This window comes from Sebastes fasciatus, chromosome 15 (genome assembly GCF_043250625.1).
Source record: "Sebastes fasciatus isolate fSebFas1 chromosome 15, fSebFas1.pri, whole genome shotgun sequence".
Classification (NCBI taxonomy): Eukaryota; Metazoa; Chordata; class Actinopteri; order Perciformes; family Sebastidae; genus Sebastes; species Sebastes fasciatus.
The window spans coordinates 15,644,807-15,668,984 of NC_133809.1; the positions used below are offsets into that span (position 1 = coordinate 15,644,807).

General features: G+C 41.6%; 1 protein-coding gene across 4 annotated transcripts in view; it reads right to left on the reverse strand.

Annotated features, from left to right (window-relative positions):
* Window positions 1–6,680: 6,680 nt before the first annotated feature.
* The window catches only part of fermt2 (FERM domain containing kindlin 2), a 48,424-nt gene continuing 30,926 nt past the window's right edge, over window positions 6,681–24,178 (reverse strand). For 2 of the 4 annotated variants that reach the window (XM_074661329.1, XM_074661327.1), the window contains 12 exons: window positions 22,358–22,583; window positions 22,106–22,208; window positions 20,862–20,969; window positions 17,892–18,026; window positions 17,243–17,292; window positions 16,151–16,275; window positions 15,913–16,019; window positions 15,601–15,819; window positions 12,375–12,395; window positions 10,584–10,708; window positions 10,290–10,431; window positions 6,681–9,158 (listed from right to left, as the gene is read on the reverse strand). In XM_074661329.1, coding sequence (XP_074517430.1) covers window positions 8,985–9,158; window positions 10,290–10,431; window positions 10,584–10,708; window positions 12,375–12,395; window positions 15,601–15,819; window positions 15,913–16,019; window positions 16,151–16,275; window positions 17,243–17,292; window positions 17,892–18,026; window positions 20,862–20,969; window positions 22,106–22,208; window positions 22,358–22,583 — 1,535 coding nt within the window. In that variant the 3' untranslated portion in view covers window positions 6,681–8,984. The remainder of the gene's footprint in view (window positions 9,159–10,289; window positions 10,432–10,583; window positions 10,709–12,374; window positions 12,396–15,600; window positions 15,820–15,912; window positions 16,020–16,150; window positions 16,276–17,242; window positions 17,293–17,891; window positions 18,027–20,861; window positions 20,970–22,105; window positions 22,209–22,357; window positions 22,584–24,178) is intronic. The other 2 variants (XM_074661330.1, XM_074661328.1) reach the window with 1 other exon arrangement.

A 24,178-nucleotide genomic window follows, 5' to 3' on the forward strand; every position in this document is an offset into this window, starting at 1 on the left:
GGGGGACTGACTGACTTATTTTCTATTAAGTCTTTGATATCTGAGAACAATTTAGGGCAAACAGGTAATAAAACGGGGGATGAAATTGAGGGAGAAGGCATCAATGAGGTCCAGGAAGACGAGAGAGGCCTTTTTATATATTGATCCACAGGGATTGATTTTCAAAAAACACCTGAATTATCTCAATATGTTACACTGAGGCGTAGTTCATATTAAAATACATGCCTTTATTAAAGATAAATCTGTCCCTAATGTCCCATTTGAGTGTCATTTTTTTCAAGAGCAAGATTCCTATTGATTCTTGCAGCTTTATGATTTTGACAAAATATCTCCCAGGAAACCTCTATTTCTTTCTTGTCAGACAAGTCGGCATACTCCCATCATGCCCCAGGCAAAGACAAGTTCTTCCAAAACCACGAAAAGGAGAAAAAAAAAAAGGAATCCAACACTTGTCTGTTTGTCCCAGACGTATTCCCTAACGACGACGGCCTTTTAAATTGCATTAACTCAGCTGAAAAACAAGATTGAGCCCAGACAAAACAGGTTTTAGTGAGCGAGGCGATGCAAATTAACCAATTTTGTGCAACAGTGCTTAAAGCCAAAAGGTCCCAGGGGGAGAAGTGGATTACTTTAGAAAAGACTCCCACAGTAAATAGCCCGAGAGAAGATTCAACTTGAAATGTTACGTGAGCTGGAATACATGACATCTGTAGCTGTAATTTGTTGCACACCATTTGTGTACGCTTGTGTACTGTATGCATGACCGTAAAAATTGTTGCGTGCTGCAGAAAGTGATGATGCAAGCGTCTTGGCTCACAACAGGCTCATCTCATCTCTATAAACACCATGTGACATGACCTCATCAGCTGAGAGGACACCCTCCGGATCAGCTCTGAGACTTTAATGACATGCTTATAATTTCTGCAAGTGCATGCGTGATGTCCACGACTTCAAGGCAAGACTAACAAGGTGGATGACCTAAGGCTCCCAAAAATCATCCAACAGATGAGATGTAACGGTGTCAAATGTTGATTATAGTTAAGACTGTTTTCATGTTTCTATTAAGGCATGAAAAGAAGATGGATAACCTCTTTTGTAGCAATAAATGAGACGACTTCCAGTGTATGCGTCAGCGCTAAAGACTTCAGGACAATGACCAAGATGTAAACTTTGCTCCATAAAATCTCCCTAAAATAGACACCTCCCCAAGGTATCTGAAAGGCCTTTACATCTGTTAACAACTGGATTAAGTGATGGCAAGAATGAACACTATTTTGTGAGTTTATAGATTTCATGTTTTAACATTTGAACTAAAAAGAGCTCAGACTCGAACATGTGTTTTCTAGAGCATTTAAACTTAGCAGCTCCAGACTGTAATGATGACATCAAGATAAGAGTCTTGGCACATGTCAGTGTTGTTTAGCCCAGACCGGGCCTTTTCCATGGAAACATATCTAGAACGAACTGACCAAGATAATGGGAATAACATGTGTGAGTCCTTTTTAGGGTGGATTTTTTTGGTGTGCTTTAATATGTGAATCCAAGACGTCAAGCGTATAAACCCATAAAGCCCATAAACTGCGTATAGTGACGTTGCATGGTGTATTTAAAATAAATGGAAAGGGACTGGAAAAATAATGAGTCCCACATTATTTACACGCATTTTGACTTTTAAGGAGAAGGATTTTTCATTATCCTGAGTATTACATACATTAATTTTTCCAGCAAAGAGGAAAAAAATAGTGTTGCTGTGCTGTGTGGGTTTCCAAAATGGTTTGGCTTGCAAAAATCGCATAACGTAATTAATGCAGCGCACACCCTGGAAACACATCAGACTACTTTGTGATTAAAGTTTATGCCATTTGTTGTTGATTTACAATCCAAAATATCCAAGGCTCTCAATTATGCTGAAAAACGTTGCCAAGTTAACTTATGGCATTGATTAAAAAAATATATGAAGATAAAGTATATTATGTTTTGCATCCAAAGCAAATTAAAGAAAAATGGAATGGATAAACTTTAAGGTGCTAAGATTGGGTCGTGTCTAGAAGGGAGCCCGCAAATTGCGAAATCTGATCTGAGATCTGCAAAAACTTGCAAAAACTCTCGCGAGAATCACTGCCTGACGACTTATCCTATCCTAACCCTAACTATTTTATGTCGATGCCTAACCTTAACAATCTTGCGAGAGTTTCACCAGTTTGCTGGTTCCCTTCTAGCCACTACCCTAAGATTGGGAGCATTTCTATTGCTTCTGTACGGCTCTCAACATGGCGACAGCTGAGCTGGTGGCTCGTAGGTAACGGTGCTAACGAAGGCAACAGTGCTTACAGCAAACAGTATTTACCTGAGTTATCAGCTGTAACTGCCGTATGAGCGCAGTGCAGAGCGGCGGCCATGAGCTAGCCAGTGGGGCATGTTCACATGCGCGAACATCCAGGCCGGCCCGGCTATGTCAACACTACACAGAGAATCTCGGATTACAACACACACAGAGGGAGAGTGACTTCATTCTCTGCTCAGGTAGACATTCCTCCTCTGTATCTTTACATAGCAAATAGTTTGCTGCTATATTAACGCTCTGGATATCATATAGAGAACCTTTAACAAGACAACAAGTCTACAGCCATGCTATGGGCTCTGTGAGGCTGTACTCAGGCAAAGTGTGGTGCCTTAAACTAAAAGCTAACATGAGCATGCTAACATGTTCACAGTGACAATGCTAACATAGTGATGCTTAGCAGGTATAATGTTTAGTATGTTCATCTTGAGGGGGACATGAATGTCTGTACCAAATGTCGGGGTAATCCATCCAATGCTGTAGAGACAGCTCACACAAAATCTAATGGTGACGTTAGAGGAAACGTCAGGGGTCCACCAATATCATAAGGATTTGAATGAATGTATATACAAAATTTGGTGCCAATCCATCAAGTACATGATGAGCTTTTTCACTGGATAAGGGAAAACGTCGGCCTGCTGGCACTTGATGAAGAGTCAGGGACTCATCAAAGTCGGTAGGGTTCATCCTCTTGGTGTAATGAATGTCTCTACAAAATCTCATGGCAATCCATAGAATAGTTGTCAAGACATGTCAATAGAAACTAAAAATGTCAACAAGCTGGTGGCGCTAGATGAAAGTCACAGGATCACCAATGTCAGTACGATTCATCCTCTTGGGGATCACGAATGGCCATGCATGGTTTAAAAACCTGCAAGATCTCCTCATTTTCTATCAGCAAGCATTTTAACCTCCAGCAAAAATGACATACTGTATACTCGGACAATTATTGACAGTTGATGTCAGCAGTTGGAAAAAGAGAATAAAAAACAATTGATCTAGACGAGGTCAACACACTGGTCTGAGGAGAAAGGAGAGTTTCCTTCGAGGAAATTTGACCTGAAACCGGCTTATCTGCTGTCATGGCTGACATTATCTATAGCGCTCTGCAGGCGATGGGGGTGAATGTCAGAAACACTTTCCTAGAGAGAGATCCCCATGACATTAACAGTTACTTTAACCAGCTGTGAACTTCAGGAATGAGGAAAGCAGAGCAGCACTTAACTTGAAACAGAACTATATGCGCTTGGTTCAACCAGGAAGCTGCTGTGATGAATGGCGACGTTGCTCGGTGTATTGTGTTACTTCTTTTGTGTTTGTACTTCCTGTATTTGAATTGTTTGTGAGCGGCGCAATCTATAAAAGTCATCATCAAGTGCCTTCGTCATCCGCCCAGGGGTTCTGAGGAATTCCAAAGCGCTATGCGGAGCCACCGTTGAGACGTCTTTACTTCCCGTGCACTACGTGGCGTGAACACAATGGGCCAGATCCCACTTGGGTACGGACTATATAGGGAACATCAGAGGCCGCAAAAGAATAGGGGTACGCTTCCATGTCGAAATCCCATCTACAAATGTCTTGATTCGCTGTGCACTTCAAAAGCTTTCTTGGAAGTTACTGCTGTCAGTTTAAGTGTTGGATTGAGACCCACACTCCACACGAACAGGATGTTCTCGCAGAATTTGATTTCCCGCTGCGATGCTGCACACCTCATCTGATCTCATAATTGACTGGAGGTTTGGAAACGAGCTCAGGGGGGTTGTTGAAATGCAGCGTCAGCTATATTAATGATTCGATACTTTAGGGTTGATTGCAAGAATCTACTTTAAAATTTAATTATAAGATGAAATGTGCACAGTAGCGGGGCAGATGGACATTTTCAGATTCAAAGAATGTGCCATCAAGGCCGAAGAGTCTGCAGGTTTTTTATCGCACCAACCAGAGAGGGGAAGATGAATTTATTATTGTAGTTTTTGATCGCAATGAAATAAGGAGTTCTTTTCTTCACAATTATTGTGCTCCTGTCCAGGCTGTTTATCTGTCCTCATCTAGCAATTGTCCAACCTTTTAAACTGTCATTTGGTGCTCACAATCTGTGCTCACATCTTTCTAAAAACATCCTTATTTGGCCCACGCCATCCTGTGCTGCCATTCTAACAGTACTTCTGTGGACATCAGGTGGTCTGAGCATCTCCCCAGCTATCACGGCCACTAACACCTCCGTCTCCCAGCTGCTCGGCAGGTGACAGACGGACGTGCGCCGTGTCCAAAGCATGCAAATAGACAGACTGTCTGCGGGCGTTCTCTGATCCAATCTCCTCCTCAATCTGGCACTTGGTTTTTCTTCTGGGATGCCAGGTAAACATGTCAGATCTGGGCAAAGAAACCTTTGGAGAAGTTTGGAATGTCCACTGAGAGATGGGGAGTACAGGTGGTTGAGCACTGTCCTCTAGTGGAGAAACGTAACCGGTGCATATATAGTATGTATGCAGGAGGTGTGTGTTGATGGTACAGTAGTTGAGTAACACAAGAAAATAATATTAATTTATTTGCCTTAGGTACAGTCTGAATCATTAATTTGCCTTTGTTAACATAACAAAACTGTCAGCTTGTCGGTTACACAAGTTTTTCGAAGCAAACCTTGTTCTCCATTAATGTATGTTGTTTATTTATCTCTAACCCTTCTTGATCTTACTTTGCTTTTTGCTAATTTAATGTAAGGCTGTATAATCATAAAACATACATCTGTAGGACAACAGTGCACATTGTACATTATTACTTTTTGTAGTATTAGTATGTGATTCCGTGCAGTGAACTCTACAGTATTGAGAGTTTTTAGCCAGTAGATCTGATGACGCATCTCAGAAGCTCAGAAGAGCACTAATATATGAAGACCCTAAAGGAGACATGAGCCAAAACGTTTTTCCACAAGTTCATCATGCTCTCCATACTAAAGAGGCCTTCGAGACTAAAACAGATTCACATTTGACTTACTTTTCCTAAATATACCATGATCTGGAGGACTGAGAACCTTAAAGGATAAATCTGGCAATATCTTATTCTTACTGTCAACAAATCTCATGAAAAGACCAAATCCAACAATAAATTGACCCTACAAACAACTATGATCTCTGCAGCCAAAGCCTGATCAAGCTAATGCTATGTTTGTTCCATAGACCGCCATTGATGCCCACAAACTGTTAAAAACACGAGTCGATGAGCCACAGCCTTGCTTTGGCATGTTCCTGCATTACCATGAACATGGACATCAACACAAATGTGTATTGAGGTTGAAAATAGACCCCAACAAATGCATGTTGTACTCCGGTTTGAGTAACGTTTGCTTGCCACAGACAGGGTTGGGATGTCACAACACTAGCACTAATGCATTGTTGGTTTTGGTCTTTTCATTGTTGACAATACATAAAATATAGAATCACACCAGTCTTATTTTATGGATAATTCATATTATATTCAATGCAAAACAATAACAGTACAGAGCAACTGAGAAACCGTACAATTAACCCAAATAGTGAATGCAATAACTGCAGGAAGTTTGAGTAAAACTAGCGATTTGGATGAATTTTGAGCAGATTATTTCCTGTGAATATTCCATCAGCGATTAGTTTTCCTGTTATTTTTAGGAATTTTTAATACAATTATCTGTACTTTTTTTATTTTTAACAATCTCACGTACTCAATAGGTTTCTTTTTTTGGTGACAAATTCAGTGTTTTCTTCTCCCTGATGCTTGGTCATTGTTCTATTAGCTCTTTGATTGTTTTAACTGCTTACTTCTCTAATGCAAGATGAGGCTGTTTAGCAGAGAGGAAAGACTTGTGTTCAGGTCTTCACGGTGCCCTTATCCTGTGAGATTTTTTTAAGTTTATATTTTAAATAATAATCCAAACTTTAAAAATAACATTTTCATTTAGTTTTCTTCACAGAAATGAATGAAATGCTGACAAATGGGCCAACTGTATATTAGGAAGTTGTTTACACCCCTTAAAATCAAGAAGGCCTTGCGACCCCCTGTGAAGCTTTGGCGACCCCTAGTGGGGGTTGGGACTCCAAGGTTGGGAACCGGTGCTCTATATGATATTTAGAGCATTACATAGCAGCAAACAACTACTTGTGATGTAAAGATATAATGGATTAGGTTTTACCTGAGCAGAGAATGAAGTCGCTCTAGCAGCTTCTCCTTGCTTTGTTGACATAGACGGGCCGGCCGTACATGCTTTTAGTCGCCATGATGAGAGCGCGGTGGAGGCATTAGAAAAATGCTCCCAATCTCGTATTTACTGTACATTCTGCGTCCGGGAAAATGACAGAAGACGCTGTTTTTAAATAAAAATTACTTTATTTTTTAAAATAAATGCATTTTTTACAGTCAGAAAACAGAGCAGCAGGACATGCACCGCTGCTCCTGACACTGGAGGCAAACAAAAAACAACATCAGAGAAAATAAAAACTGACTAGGCTTGGTTTTCTCTTACCTCTGTTCACTTATGCCGTTTTGTCTCAAACTCCAGGGTCTAAACAATGTGGGTCTCCTTCATATGGACATTATTAAATGGCACACTTCAGTTGTGACAAAAACCAGACAAATAAGTGAAGTATTTTTAAAAAGGCGCTGAGCAAATCAGATTTGCAGCAAAAATTAAGTATCACTGTCAGCCTAAAGAGGGAGCTAAAAACACAACTCGGGGCCACAAATGGACAGAAGAGAAAGCGGAAAAATCAATAAAATGAAGGAGAAATGCAAGAAGAAAGAGCACATTGAAAAGGCATACGTATTTAGAAAAAAAATTATAATATGTACTCGACAAATATCTTAATCAAACCTGGAGTTTGAGACTAGTGTTATCTTCATATATATATTCATATTTATCTTCATCTGAAAACTCAGTAAGGACACAACATAAGCAGGCACAATTCTGAATAATACACATGTTGACAGATGGCGGCTTCCCCCATTCGTTTCTGAAAGGAAAAACTTCCAAACCCCCCCCCCCCCAAAAAAGCAGAAAAAAACTGTACAATTCTATAAAACGTTTGTGTTTTTACATTAGTTACAAAAAAATAATACTTCATTTACTGATCCTTCATACTGAGGACAGAAGAAAAGAAAACTTTGCATATTCATTCTTCAAACTCTGTGACCTTTTGCTGGTGTGTAATGATAAAAATGATAATAATAATAATAATACTATATGGTGTGAGAGACATAATGGCAATACAGTTAAAAGGTGTTACAACAGAGTAATGATACCTCCTGTTACGTAGTGCACATGCACGTAGCAATGAGACGTCAGGGGTTTCAAATCTTTGGAGGCAACATGCTGTTGAGATTTAGCAACTTATAGCTGTGGTCAGAACAGCATGTTTGGCAGAATATTAATGCACTTTTATAGGCATATTATTTTTGAACGCCAGGTCAGAAGATGAAAACACCTTTTTCTTCAAAATGCCTAAAGTTGGGAAAAGATAATGAACATCTTGAAAAGTCATGTAGCTTCATGTTAAGTCTTCAAAATATGTTTTTAAAACAAGGGGATGAGATATTTTTCAGATTCTTAATCAATAGTAATCTAGCTTAAACTCATTTTCAGGAAACATTAGATATACTGAAAGAATTAATGACTTTTTAAGATGACATTTCTTTTTTAAATCAGTTGGAAAAAGATTTTCAAAACCACATGACACTCAACCAAGTGCTCTGAACTGTAGTGTTATCAGACATGCTCTCTATTAGCATTCTATTAAATACAAAACTCAGGCTCTCAATGTCACACCCGTCAGCTAATACAATGATAATGCATTAGAGAGACTCGACCCAGAGGAGCTAAGGGACACGAGCTCCGAAACAAAGACATCTAAAGCAAAAGGAAATTTAACAACAGCTTATTCATTAACAGGACTGTATAGTGTACAAGTGCTTACATGTGACTTCAAAGAGATTAAACCCTTCGTAGAGTGGACAGGATGGACATGTAGTGCTGCGATCTGCTGTTCACAGATGGCCTTGTGATTGGACTGTCCGTCTTTTTTAGGATAAATAATTCGATATATAACTGTAGGTATCTGTGGCGCTACGATTACAATATGCTTTTAATGACAGTTTGATGTCAGCTCCTTTAGTCCAGCTCTAGAAGAGAGAATAAAAAGGCAGTGAGAGAAAAAGAGTGGGAAAAAAAGAAGATTCTTTGGGATTAAATCTGGTGTTTGATTGGTTTTTAAAGGGTTTGTCATGGACGTAAGTTGATGGCCATCAGTCCAGGAGAGGAGGAGGAGGAGGCAGGTGGTCGGAGGAGAACAGTTTCCCGGTTCAGGTTTGTGTAAGGCTTCTGCTCAACCGCAGGAGTTTTAGCTTCAAAAGTTCATCTGGACTGCTTTCACCACAATATTAGTGTTGTAACAAATGACATTGTCAGCGTTAAAGCAACAAAACTATAACAATAAAAACGGTGTCAGTCATGGCAATGTTAGAGCGGTTCTGGACTCATTCAGCACAGCTCCAAACCTCCAAACAATTAAACAGACTGAGAAATAGTAGAATAAAATAAACCCCATACACCCCCCCAGCCACTCCCCTCCTGGCCCCTGACCTACAATCGTTGGCCCCCTGGTGGCTTCGGGGCTGCTCAGACCCAGCCGCTGGTCAGCTTATAGAACATCTCCTCGTCTAGAGACTCGTTCTGGTCCTTGGCACGCGTGGACAGGAAGATGTAGCCGCCGATGAACTCGTGGACCACCTTGCAGTCCACCTCGGCACAGATGAAGGACAGGCTGGGCTCGTCCGCAAATTCCACCGTCACCTGAACACACGGCAAAGGAAGCACATCAGTCAAGGCAATGAAAAGTGGCGAAATGGACTTGTGTTTCATTAATATGTCTTTTTATTTTCACCAGCAGTCCAAAACCCCACATATTTACATCTGAGAAGCTGGAACCAGTATATATTTTAATTATTTTTTTACATAAAAAAAATTACATTTGTTTTGAATACTAGTCATTTCTTAGGAGTACTCCAAGAGTACTCAGATTTAGCATAGTATTCCTATAACATTGTCGGACTCACGATGGACAGAGTATCAGAATCGATGCAGGAGAACCAGAGATAGCGTATTTTTTATTTCACGTATTCTTCTTCCTTGTCAAAACCTGCCGCCTATATTATCCACAATGCAGCTCGGTCACCATCAGTTCGGTTGGATTAAGCTGCTTTCCATTTCCATCGGAAAACGGAAGTCGGAGCTGGAAATGACCCGAGTTGATCGCATTCCAGTACATCAAGTCAGAAATCTTAACAGGGTTTGCTCCAGCTACAATTAATATGATGGTGTACGGTCTAAACTTGCTCTATATATAAAGCATCTCAAGATCATTTCTGTTATGATTTGATGCTATATAAAAATAAATTTGATTTAAATTAATTGAATTAGCCTTTGTTAGCAGCATTAGCATTACGCAGTATTTTGCGCATACAAACACCGTAGCAACATGTCCACAGATAGAAGTTGAACGGTACTGTGTGTACGACTGATTTAATGAGACACAACTAAGATAGAAAACCTGATAAACAGTATATTACTACAGCTATTTTACTGTTGATGTGCGGAGGTCTGATAAGCTCACATCTTTCTAACTCCACACCACCAGACCTTTTTCAAACTTGTCTTCATCCCAAACTGACGCTGACTCAAGTGACATCACATGAGGCAATTTTATCCGATTTTGCACAGCTCAAAATGTTTTATACAACCTTTTTTTCACATCTCTAAAGGAAACTCTGATGTGTAAAATCAGTGGAGTTCCCCTTTAATCAACCAATTGTTTCAGCAACATTAACTTCCAACACTCTGAGGGACAATATGCTGCGAATAACTTTGTAATATTGAAGGAACACCTATAACATTGAGATGGGTCATATTCAACGGGTTCCCTACCATCTTGATCTCCCAGTTGACGTTCCACTGTTTCATGTTGCTGAAACGCCAGGTCTTGATAGCATCTCCAGTGTGGGCATCCATCCGGATCAAACGGTTGTAAGTGATGCCGATCAGCTCCTCCCGCTTCCCACCCTGAAACCTGCAGAGAAGAAGAAGAAGAAGAAGAAGAGAATCCACAGTGAAATTAAAGTGTGCAGATTAATTGACAACATGAGTCACTGTCACGCACATAGGCCTACAACTGAGAGAGTGGGCGACGGAGATAGAAGGGTAAAAAACACATCAGCTTACTTGGCGAGGAAATGAGTCATTCCGAACTCAGGCAGGGACTGCCACGCCTGGATGAAGCGCATCTTGGCCTCGATGAGACTCATCTGGGCCACATTCTGGTGGGCTTCAAGGATCCGGGCTGAAATCTGACAAATACACAATCACAGACATTACACACGTGACAGTTTCGGTATGCTCCCGCCATCTGAGTCTCGACAAACACCCAACAAACTCCCCGCTGTAAACAAATGCATCCCATCACCACACTCCAACCACCTGATGCACCCAAATCCACAAAACACACTCGGTGCGTAAACAAGCTGTGGCTAATTCCATGAAGCCATCAGCACACACAGCGTCAGCCAATAAGCAGAAGGCTGTCACAGTCAAACTCTACTTCACACCGCTACAAAATAAACAGACAAACAAATATTAACCTACGAGTCCCCTGGAGAGCCAGACTAAGGTTAAGGTGCGAGTGTGCATGCATGTGTGTATTCCCCTACTCTCCCTACATCAACTATTTCAACTGGAGAAGCGGTGTAGCAGAGACATCCAGAGGAAGTAATAAGTAATCCATCACAGTGAAATTCATTTTGCCAACCTCCCACATTTTACAGAAGAAAAAACAAATATGGGTGTCGGGAATTAATTGATGAGGTTGATAATTTTGTTGGTGTTCAGAAGCAACACTCTGCAGTATGATTCAACAAATAACTACAAAATAAATGAGCTTTACTGTGATGGATCACTAACTCTCAGCAAGTTTCTAGTCTCTACTTTCCATATTTTACAGATGGAAAAATAAAACACATAACTCACAAACCCATTAAAGCTTCCCTTAATCAAAAATAACTTATGATTTGCTTTGTTAAATGTTCTGCATTAATATTATGTATATAAAAATAATGTTAAATGGGCTAAACATGCAAAAACACCTGCATGGTTCATTTATTTTACTGAATATTGTGGTTTTTGTAGCATCACTTGTTGTCCCTACTGGTAAAGAAAACTACTAACACAATAGAGTGCTGCAGGGATGATGTATTTTGGAAAACCAACCAGGAAGTTAGCATCGTCATGGGTTCCCTCAACAAAAAGCCAATGAGATTTTTCCATTGGATTTTGGATTATTGCAGAAAAATAAGCTCTGTGGCAAACACATGTTTACGATACTATGATTTTTGAAGTGTGAATGCAATTGCCAGAAGTACAAAGCTAACGTTAGGCTATAAACTACACAACACTCGCTTGAGCGTGAGTATACACAATGAGGTTGTAATGATGACGTTTTGTAGTCTATATTAGCCACTTGTTAGCAACCACCTTTTTAAAGAAAAATAAAAGCTTAAAAATTCACGAGTGGGATATTTACGTATTTTATATCGTAGAACAAAACGTAAAAATCTCTTCAGCTTGTGTTAACCACAGACCTTATTTCAGGCATCTAACTAAAAGCCCATTAAAAAAAACCCATTGACTTCAAAATGAGGGAATCGGAAGTGCTAAATTGCACTTTAGAATAGATGCTCTATTATTGTATCAATAGAATTATGTGTCATTTGCTTGTCTTATGGCACCCTGAAGACATTAGAGCTAGTAACAAACAAACAAACAAACAAATAAACCAACAAGTAGGATTGTATCTATTCTACTGTGACTACCAGCCACTATGACATGTTAAACAGCTGCACTACTTTTGGTTAGGTGAGGCAACGCAGACACAAAAAGTGTTCAGAGTTCAAACAAACATGCACATACATGAATCTAAGGTTTTAAAAAGGCACCCAGTGGACACATAACTCAACTTACCAAGTCCCTGATAGAGCCTGGCTGAAGGTGGGAGGTGGGAGGTGGGAGAAGGGCACAGAAGGAATGAAGGAGATGCATACAAGAAGAGAGGGAAAGAAAGACAGATTGGACAAAGAGAACAAGCAGGTAAGATCAATGTCGAGGGAGGAAAGATCCAAAACAATAAAAGTAGGAGGCCGTAATTGTAATAACAGAAACAAAGTGGGGAGAGGGGCTGTGGAGGTCATGCGGTATTCAGCCACAAGAAGGAGAGAGAGAGTACAGCAGCAGTCAGAGACACTGTCTCATTTATTCTAAGAGAAAAGAGGGAGGTTACACAAGGAACTGTACATTTCATAATGGTTTATTAATAACATACTTTCACAATGGGCCATAAAAAGAAGCACACAGTTTCTCTGTAATTCCCCTTTCAACCACAGGATGGCGGTATCTACCAAGCAGCAGGAGGAGCGCCATGTCTCCACTCTCCAGGAGTTTATTATTGTGTCTTTAATGCTTGTTTTCTCTTGTGTAAATTTATCGATTTGGCCAGAGACCACACCGCGGTCAGAGTAATCTAAAAATTCCTGTGTGTGTATCCGCTGGGAGCCACGGCACGGAAGTCTCCCCGGTCCAGTGTCGCAACAGGAAGTCCAGTTTAAGGGGGGCAGGGAGGGGAGGGGTCGCAGCTGACTGAGAGCGAATGGGCTTTTTCTCACAGACACTTTTCCCGCGCAGCATTCCCAGGCACGGCTCATTTCCTGATGCTCCACGCCCACTACATGTGTGAGTGCACGGGTGCATACACATACTGTACATGTGTCACTACTCTTTCATGTTGAGTGCCTGGGGATACCCCCTATCAGACTGGGATTAATGAGGGAGACTGGAGCCGGAACCAGAAAGAACCATGGCCCCAGTTGGACACACACCCTGCTGGGCTAATACCACTAAAAACTCTAATAAGTCCTGCCCCCTGTTCAAACTAGCCTCTATTCCAGGCAATGTCTGGATTTGTCTTTCTAAGAAAACCTAAACATGATACCGGAGTTTTCTGTCCATATTCTAAAAAACATAAACCATCTGTCTGTACAAAATGGGTCAGTGGAAAGTAACATTTCAACAGCTCATGAGTCTAACTAAGATTATTATTACGTTAATTACAGCTCCCACGAGGTTTTGATGGCATGCATATGGTTCATGGGAGCTGTAGTTCTTAAATGCTAACAAAACATTATCGTTTCATCTTGATTTAAATGAAGAGCTGCTAAAATATCACTGCTCAGCACAGTCTGTCACTGTAGAATGAATATGTAAAGGAAACCTCACTATCATGTTAAACTAATGTATAGTGCAGCATATAGTGATCCAAATGCTAGTGGAACAGAAACTAACCAAGCCAGGACTTCTCTCTCTTTCAGGCCAACATACTGACATGACATGGGTTAAACCCACATAACCCCTCCTCAGGTTTGGCGAACCGGCTTTACTATTAGAGATGGTAAATTAATTTCATGTTAGACTGTTAGATTCCACCGAGATGCACTACAGGAGCGCCACAGGAAGTCATTCCTCTGAGTCAATAGACCTGGACTTATTTCACCCGTCAGCAGCTACTACCTCGTCATTTCTTATTATTCTCATGTGCAATACGGATTAAACTGTACCATAAATAGTACAATAATTCAACTGTGCAATACTCATTCTGTCATTAATAATACATTTATACTGTACATTTCAAGAAATACTTGTATTTAATTCTTATTTATAATATTATTGCATTCATATTTAACAAACTTAATAGATGCCACTTCTCAGCATTTTGTATTTACACTGCACATATTACACTGTGGTTATATATTGTATGAGTTTGATGCACATATTTCTAATTTCTTATTATTTATATATTTCTATACAGATGTGTGCAAACTCCTTTATTTCTATTTTCTCACATTTCTTTATGCTTTTATATAAAAGCAACTGTGACGTCCAAATTTCCCCCCAGGGCTCTAAGTATTTCCGATTCTGATCATTGACGTCCTCAGCTATATTTAAGGGATTCCCTGACTACTAAAACCAGGAAAAAATGAAACAAATAGAGAAATAGAGAACTGAAACTCTATTTGGTACTTCTGCAATTTTGGATTAACTCTTATTTTTAGCAGCGCTGTATGTGAACTACAGCTGACGTTCAGATATTAACCTCTGACAGCAGTTCCACATGAATGGGTCAAAAGAGCCACGTCATATTCGCGTTTCCTCGGTTTCAGGAGTATCAAAGAAACAAAGAACAAGTCTGGTTTAGATTGTGGCCCACTAGAAGTTCCCTGCAGCATACTCAACCACCCATTTACAGGACATGAATCCATCTTTCTGTCCACCTCTCTCTCTCTCTAGACATCCATTATATTTCAGGCCCAGACTATTTCTGAGTCATCACTTACGGTACTACCAACACCTTCCCAACATCCCTCCAGCCCTCCTAGCACCATTCCATTTTTCTACTTCAACTTTAACCAAAAGCAGACTGAGTGAGTAAGCTCTCTCCCTCCCTCCCCCATCGCCAGCTAACACAGCTATGGCAGCCGTGTACTCAGCTGTTCCAATGTACACACACGCACCAGCCTGTTGCTTACATGCAAATCTGCCGGGCACATTGTAGAATTTTCCTACAAGAACGTTAATTGATTCTCAGTGTTTAAATTCCACACCTGGTTATCAAGATGTTTGCCGGCGGCGTGCTGCCGTCGCTCAGAAGAGGTGACCGCGTTTTATCACCGGATTAACCGAGCACCTACGTACAAGCCCAGCGGCTGAGATCTCTACGCTTTTGTCTACGAGCAAAAAGGCCGCGAGAGCAGAGACGGTATCCATTACGGTCTGATATGAGCAGCTCTACTGTAAGCATGTTGAGTGGTTTGGACGTCTGCTGTCCTGGTTTCCACTCGGACAGAGAGGTGGGGGGTGGGGAGAGGAGAGGAAGGGAGGGAAGAGGAGGAGGAGAGTAAAGGAGGGGGAGTAGAGGGAGGCTACATTCCAGTGCAAGACAAGCCTGATGCCAGGAGGCGCCCATCTGGGAAGCATCAGACGCTGCTCCATCTAACCCCGCAACCGACTTATCAAACAAGTAAACAACCTCACACAAAATACACATTAGAGTTGCCTTCTGTATGTCTGTCTCTTTTGTAACTACACACTTCCACGTATTCAGAAGCTGTGTGTTTGAAACGCAGCTTGCGTGGCTTACCTGCTTGTTCCTGTACTTCTTCAGGTAGCGAGGCGACACCAGGCACTCTGGGTTGATATCGGTGGTGATCGGCTCAATGATCTGAGGGTCACGGTTCATGTGTTGCATCTTGAGGAAGGACAGGATGTTCTGGACCTCCAGGTTGTAAGAGCTGTCGGCCATGGTCTTCCCTTTAGAGGCCAAGCGACACGCGGCCATCCAGTGGGCGTACTGTTTCTCCTGGAGAAGAAAGACAAACACTGATAATTAAAAAAACAGTTAAAAAGGACAAGAACTGATCTTAAACGGTGCACTAACTAACTTCAGCCTTACCGTGTCACACCGAAGCCAGATCTCATTCATGCCATCCGCCACGGGGATTAGCAACTTGATGTTGAATTTCTGACCCGAGATGTTAACATCTGGAGTTACCTCACAACCTGCACACGGAAGCCAAAATGCAGAGCGGAAGAAGAGGTCAAAGATCACACCCATTTCTTTAGACAGAAATAAATGAAGCATTGCATTCTTGCACAGGCATGAAATGACAGATTTTTGTGTTGTTTTGCACCTCTAAGATTCATTTGTAGAGCAGGTGTCCCGTGTGCCTCCTCTTTACTCTTGTAACAGGAAATTGTGATATCCTTGAATGTGCACCAGTACTGCTTATAGCCCTTCAGTGTCAGTTTCTTGGGTCTGGAAAAAATATTTGACAGAGAGAGAGAGACACGTCAGACTACAGATGGAAAAAAACACAGATTTTCTTCATAAGATTATAGATCATAAGCAGAGCTGCAGTACTCCAGTCTGGTTTCAAGACCACTTTTTTTTTTTTAAAGTCTTGCACTTGTCTTGGTCACGTGCCTTGCTGGACTCGGCTATTGAGAACTGGTCAAGTTGTTCCTGGCTGCTGATTCAGGATCAGTTGTACAGAACTTTGGCTGATTCTACAAACATGATGTGTGAAAATACGGACCTTTAGAAACGATCCTCAAACCTAAATCCTCCATCCTAACTCCTTAATCACTATATTAGCATTGGACACTATCGCCTTCAACACGACTCGATTTGCTCTGGACTTGGTCTTGATTCTGACTCGATGGGCCTGGCCTTGTACCAGACTTGGACTCAATTCAGTTGGTCTTGACTACAGCCCTGATCATAAGTGAGAACAGAGCAGAAAAGAGAAAAAGAGGGAGAGCTTCTCAAGTGCAAAGTCAGCAAGGTGAATAGGAAAGGATCCAGCATTGGACGTGAACATTAATGGAAGACCATTAAAGAGGAAATGCCTCTTGGTATCACCCCACCCGCCTATGGTTTTTATACATTTTATGAGACAACTACCCCAGGTGCCACCTGCCAGTCAGCAAAGGCTTAAAGCCAAAAATTAATATAGTTAATATGCTTGGTCCAACTGTAATCACTTTGAAAAGCTAAACTGAAAGCTCAGCCTGTAAATGTCCTTTGGCAAAAAAAATGCGGCCAATTACACTGATGAAAACCAGACAACTGCTCTCTCTCTCTCTCTCATTTAGCCAGAAAATGTTATTTCCCGGTTCTCTGAGAGACTCAACATCTTTCGGACAAATGCTTTGCACGCATTCATACACGGTGTTCTTTTGATAACAGTGGAAAGATCAGGTAGCTCTGGATGTGGACTTACTTGAAGACTTTGACATAGTCCGCTAGCTCAGGAATAGATGTGATGTCACCCTAGGAGGAAGTGAAAAAACACATTATCAGTATAAACCTGGAAGATTTTAATATAAAACAATGGTTAAACAAACAAAACAATGACCTCAGGCTCAACTTTATGTGCAGTTTCAATGTCACTGCTCACTAGAGTATGCTAAGGACAACACGTCTTATCTAATATCTCAAAGCTCAGTTTCCTCTGATAAGCTGTATAAACTTAACAAGTTCTTGAGGCGGGGGCTGCGGTAATAATGGACACATATATTTGACGTATCCATGTAACACGCAGCCTTTGTTGGGTTTGTTTAAGTGTCAAATATCTCACGCACCCAGTCTTTTGTCAGATGCAGGCCTCATGAATTACTGTGTGAAATTTAGCACTTCCAGTGAAATTCATTGTGATTTCCCCTCCCCTGGGTTCAGTGTTCAGTGTCTAAGCTCCTGTTTAATACGGCTGATGAATACACTAGAGAAATAAAAGGACCAAACAAGACTGCCAAGCTGCTGCAATTGGGAAAATAAAGTCAAATAATGAGTTTGGAGCACAGCACACGTAATCCACAACCAAAAAGTATTTCCTGTGGTGAATGTGAAGCTGTGGCGGTGTTGTGTCATACCAGTGTGTTGGACGTCTTCCCTCCCTCCAAAGTAATTTCCAGGTCTGACAGGGCTGCATCCACCTCATCCACCTCCTTCTCGCTGTTATTCATGTGGTTGTCTGAAGACATGATTGACAGCTTGTTGATGTGGTACTGAGGAAAAGAAAGAGATAACCCCAGTTAGGTCCATTTTTAAAGTATTTTGTACTAAAGTAAGCTGTGTTAAACCACAGTTTCTACACATTTTCTATTTTGAGATTACATTAGGGGTGGGGGGAAAAAAACGATACAGCATAGTATTGCGATATTATGTGTGGCAATATTGTATTGATACAGGGATGTCAAGAATCGATCTTTTATTATATAAACTATTAACCTCCAAACAATCCAACTGCCGCTATTCTGTCTTTCGCTAAGTAACGCTCCAAAGTTGCGCAAAATTTTGGTGAGGAAATACTGGCATGGCCATTTTCAAAGGGGTCCCTTGACCTCTGACCTCAAGAAACCTGAATGAAAACTCTGAGATGAACAGAGTGAAAACTGTATCTTATTAGATGAAACAGATGTTGACAAACTGCATCATTTGCAGTTGAAAAAGGGCAATAAATCACAATATATCTCAATATATTTTATCTCAATACTATAATAATACTAAAATCGCAATAAGATCGTATCGTGATAGTATTGTATCGTGGGGCCCCACCCCAAGATTACATATTTCCAGACATTTAATCTGTAATTTTCCACTTCGGTCAAACAAGAAATTATCAAACCAATTGTCTTTATGTTTATAGACTTCTCAGTCATGCATATGAACCAGTTAGATACAGAGAAATTGAGAATGTTTTTCTTAATATCCCACTTTTAGACATACATTTTCAGTGTGCACTCCAGGGGTTTTGGAGGGCTAGTTGGAACAAAGGTGCTGTGGACAAGGTTTCAAAGTCCTGTGCTCACAGAACTGTTAAAACCTACAAATCTTGCCAGTTACAGAATCATGTTATCCACTAGAAAGAAAGTCCCAGAGATTGATTTAAGAAAGTAAAGGAGGAGGTAATGGCTAAGAATATCTCGAAAAGTCTCCAACTCCAACTCCTTCGTCAACAGTTTTGCTGATTTCTATAAAGTTTCCTGCTATGTTTGCTACCGGTGCAGAAACCCTCCAACTTTATCTTATAAAAGCGAATTGGCCACATAAATACTTAAAGATGTGTTGGCATTTACGTTAGCCAGTATGCACCATTGGGTTCATCAGTGATGAAAGATGAGGAGACTAGTTTCAAGGTGAGGAAAAGATGGTTAGTGATGATGATTCACTGACAGAAATAAGGTTTGAACACTGTGTTCTCAGCATGTCATTGAACTGTAACAGGCTAAGAAATTGTTTTTACTTGAAACATATGTGAGACTGGAACTATAACGATGAGAGAAACACCAATTAATCGGGATGGGCCCATTACCGTAAACCTGACCGTGTTTACCTCTTAGTGTGAGTCACAGACACTAAATACAACCTGTTGACAAATGGTATTTATAATGTCAACCCATCACCAACCCTCCACCAATATATGAATGAACAGCTGTCGAGAGAGTGAGAGATTCAGAGGCAGAGTTTGAGAGAGAGAGAGATATGTGAGGCTTTAGCCCAGCTAAGGTTACAGAATGCGGGACAAAGAGCTCGCCGTGACGCTCCACTCCTCCGCCTCGTCCACTCTGACTGTCTTTTTAAAAAAGCTTTAACATCGGTTTCCTGTTTGTGTGCATGAGTGTTTGTCTGCTGAGGTTCAACCTGTGCCCAAAGTTGGTGACTATGAGGTCGGTTACTGTTCTTGAGTGCCGATTACCTCATGTCTATCTACTGCCAAAGTAAAACCTCCAGGTGATTGCATGCTAACACAAGCCAGCAACATACTGGATGTGGACAATCACTGCTCTTTATTTAGATCATGTGTATCTACTCTCACCAGTGAAACCTTAGCCAAAAGCCCTGAGCTCATGCCACCCAGCTGAAACACAGTAGTAGCTATCAAAAGTGCTAAAAGACAGGTAGCGACAAACCGCCAGTCTAAACACCCGGATTAGCATCTCTCTCAGGGGGAGTAACAAGACACCAGTTAGGTGTAATTATAACGGGTCTGATGAAACACACCTAACACCTCAGAGTGTAAAGTGAGCAGGTCTACGAGATGGTGTCTTGCTGGGGGTGGGTGGTCTGGGGCCGAGGCACCGGGTCCTGTGGCCCAAGATGCTCTATAATTACCCTGGGGGTGAGGACAGAGTGGCGTCCTCGGGTCTTGGCTCCCACAGTTTACGAGGGTCAGAAATAGCAGGGCCACCACCCCTAGACCTGAGGAGGGCTAAAGGGACTCACATCTGTATATCACTTCCACTGCTCCCCAGTTCTCCTCCTCTTGATCTTCCATTAAACTTGTGTGTCTGATGGCCAGACCAGCTCCGGATGAGTGGCTGGACATGATGTTTTTATTTCTTTGTCATGATGACTCAGCAGGCCTGGTTTCCAGACATTCAGAGGCACACTCGATTTAACCAAGTGCAGTAAAAGCATTAATGTCTTTCAAGTTAATTGTAATTAATTATTCATAAGAGGTATTTTTGTTCAAAAGGCTATTGACTCCCGTTTTTCTTTGAACTATGAGACAGAAATAAAGGGAATTGATTGATATTGAGGTATATTGAGAAGCCCAGTGGGAATACGTGCGATAATGTCCCCATTAACTCATTCTGCATCGATGTGCGATAGCGAAGTTTTAGTGTGCGTGCAGCAGAACTGGCAGCCAGATGTCTCAGCTTTGGGCTGGAAGCCCATCCAATTCATTAGCTTGCGGCTGAGAAAGCAATGTGCCCATTTCCCCATGAAAAGAGGACTGCGGGTCTTCAAATCTCAGACCCCGACAAACGAATGCTGAAACGGGAAAATTAACATCAGGCACACACACACACAGACGCAAACACACACAGGCTCTTTACCTGCAGGGCAGCAAACATCATCATTTCCTCCTCCGTGCACTCAATTTCCTCCAGCAGGATGGCCCACTTGGACTGCTCATAGAGCTGGTTCACCCGGATGGCATCATACTGTAGAGAGGTTTGTCCCAGAGGTTAACATACAAACAAACAAACAGTGAGTAAACACAGACTCTCACGCTCTCTGATACACACAGAACACAACTAGATTTGTGTGAAGCACCAGTTAGAAGTTGTATGCGGTTAAAGGCATCATGACTGTTGTCCACTGACTTTCAAAAAGAATTACACCAATTTAGCATGGCACGAATATTGTCGGACTCTCGATGGAAAGTAAAAAAAGGATGAAAATCAATGCAGAAGAATCAGAGATTTAGGGCTGCCCCCTCTTAGTCGATTAGTCGACTAATGGGTTGTTTAGGTCTTAGTCAACTAAGATTTAGTTGATTAGTAATTTGTTATGCTTTTTTTTTCATGCTGAATTACTTGTTTCCAAGAAACTTATGAGCACATGTGTGGTAAACACGAGATTTAAAGTGGTGCTTTGTTGAGAATCAGATCTGTTGATTAAATTATCTAATCGATTAGTCGACTTAGATTTTCTTTGGTCGAGGACAGCCCTAAGAGATCATCTTTTTTATTCCACATATTCTTCTTCCTTGTCAGAACCTGGTGCCTGCCTACATTACCCACAATGCACCTCGATCGTCGACAGTGTTTTGTGTGTTATGCTAGTAGTGGCTAATGTATCCTCAGCCTGGAGCAGAGATGAGGAGCGGGCTACGGAGTAGTAGTAGTACTGGTAAGCGTCTTTCTAAATCCACAACGCCAGATTGTTTTCATTTTCAAACTGAAAATGAAAACAATCTGAAAAAGTTTTTTCACATATTTTGCATCGCTCCCTCTGGAGCCATAATAGGCTTCTTTTTTTTTTTGCAACCTTTTCACATGTGCGGTAGTAAACAGACTGATGGGTAGGTCTCCTTTAACTTATCAGTATGTTCTTTATTGTAAACTTTACAGGATAAAATCCCTGCAATTATATATATATAAACAAAAAATACTCACACTAACTACAGTACCTTGCCAGTTTTAGTATCTATGCTGGTTGTGCTCACTCATGACACTTGTTGAGGATCCCTATTACACAACTCTGATGCCTTTCCGGCACACCACGGCCTCAACAAATGTCCTCAGGGACTTCGTTGGCAAGGTGAAGGTGTACTGCAGGTGTCTATGGGACGTACCTTAGGGTTGAGGTCAAAGAAACTGTGGTATTTAAACCTCAGCAGCAGCACCTCATTCTCCTTTACATCCTGCTCCATCAGAGATCTGGATGAGTCCAACCACCTGTAATAGACAGTGAATATAATGTCTTCTGAAACAAACAAACTTTCTGATCAGCAACACAGCCCTAAATTTACTGCAATCCCACCGCAGCATTTCTGACTAGGAGCAGTTTAAACAAACCACCTAACCACTAAGCAAAGACATCTCACCCCTGGTTGATCTTGGCTTTGTCCAACAGGGACTGGGGCTTGTAGAGTTTGACCAGGATGTCTGGTGAGGAGATTGGCTGGCTGACAGCAAGGATGCTGGGGTTGCCCTCAGACAGGGGACTGTCCCCAAACCAGGCAGTGGTGGGCGACAGCGGGCTGCCGTCTCTGGAGTCATAGGTGGGGGTCATAGTCTTACTGTACAGGCCTGGACTGGAGTAGATGCTCCCTGAAAACACACAGTCATCAGTTAGTCCCTTATAGCGCACTGAGGAAAAAGAAAATGATCACACTCATTAAAGGAACAATATAACATCATCTGTATATAATTGTTGTCTCACACTGACACTAATGAATGCTCCCATTTCAAAGCAAAAAAAAGTGCACATTTACAAATACTGTACATCCACAAGAACAGCAAAAACAGAGTGAACTTTTCAAAAAGCACACACACACTCGCAGCCTAGCCAGGCCAGCTAGCGGTCAACAACACCATGTGACTACCAGCCCACACTTTGCAGATGAGTGGCTTCAACTACGGTCCTCCTGCTGATGGTGGGATTGATGTGGATCAGCATGCAGATGACGCAGAACACGATGATCAGGGTCACCCACTTATTCACAGTCAAAAAACCTGCAGGAATGCACTGCACACAGCAAACTACTGCACAACTCGCCACAGAGAGGAGATGGGGAACGCAAAGATATGGGAGGATATATAGATGATAAGAAATTGGAAAAATATCTTCAACGAATAAGGGCTCTGAATTATTTAAATGTCGATATATCTGTATGTTTTACTTTTGTTTTTCCCTTTAGTTTCTAAATTAGTCTGAATTTTGGTTGCAAACATCAGCAAGCCACCAAAGTGAAGCTGTTTGCACTTCCTGTTGGCCGGCCTTGTGGTAGTATTTTTGGCCCCGTACTCCCACGTTCCCTCTCTCCCTCTGTGGGGCCTAGGTCAAGAAGCAACACTGGCTAAACCACTAAATCCCTTCTGAAATCAGGAAGTGGGCTCGGTTTGTGTTTGCGAGTGTGCACGTGTATGTTTGTGTTTGCGAGCTGAGGTCATGAGAACAGGGTGCAGGCTGTGGCCACACATCCCTTGTGGGGGAGTAGGGGGTGTTATTCAGTTGTTCCTTCAAGGTTTTTTCCCCCCAATGCTGAGTGCATCAGGTCAGGGAGAGTACTTCCATCTCCCAAAGGGTCTCTTGAGGAATCCCAAATATCCAGAGAGACCATGCATAAGGTGAAAGCTGGCAGCCCATTAAAAACACAACTAGGCCTCCTCCATCCTGTTTACCGACTCTCCAATGCAGGCGAGAAGGAGAACGAAGAATGTTAAGATGACTTGACTCCCTAATGCTCCCACACTGGGGATTCAGAGAGGGCTTAGATGGATGGAGCTGGACATGGACCACCATGGGCTGTTAAGACTAGAAGTAAACCATGAGAGGGTTGTCAATAAATGAAAGTGTCTCTTGTGGATTTGATTTCTACACAAAGCTTCTGTGTGGGCTATTGGTTGTGGCGTGTATGTAGGATTATGGACCAATAATCCTTCTGAACTTCTTTAAAAAGCAGAAACATCTAATAGTTTACGATCTCAGTAATCACCATTTTCATTTTCAAGAGCTAAAAAGGTGATCAGCTATCCTGCAAAAACAGTCAGCAGGCACAGTGAGCAGGTCTGGAGTAAGCTGGAAGAAAAAGTGAGCTAATTGCTAATGAGAGGCAAAGCCTTTATCATGTGACCACTCGAATCAGCTGACTTCCTCTGGAGGAGCAGTCAGGTGACTCGGCTGTTAGTCCCGAAGGTTACAG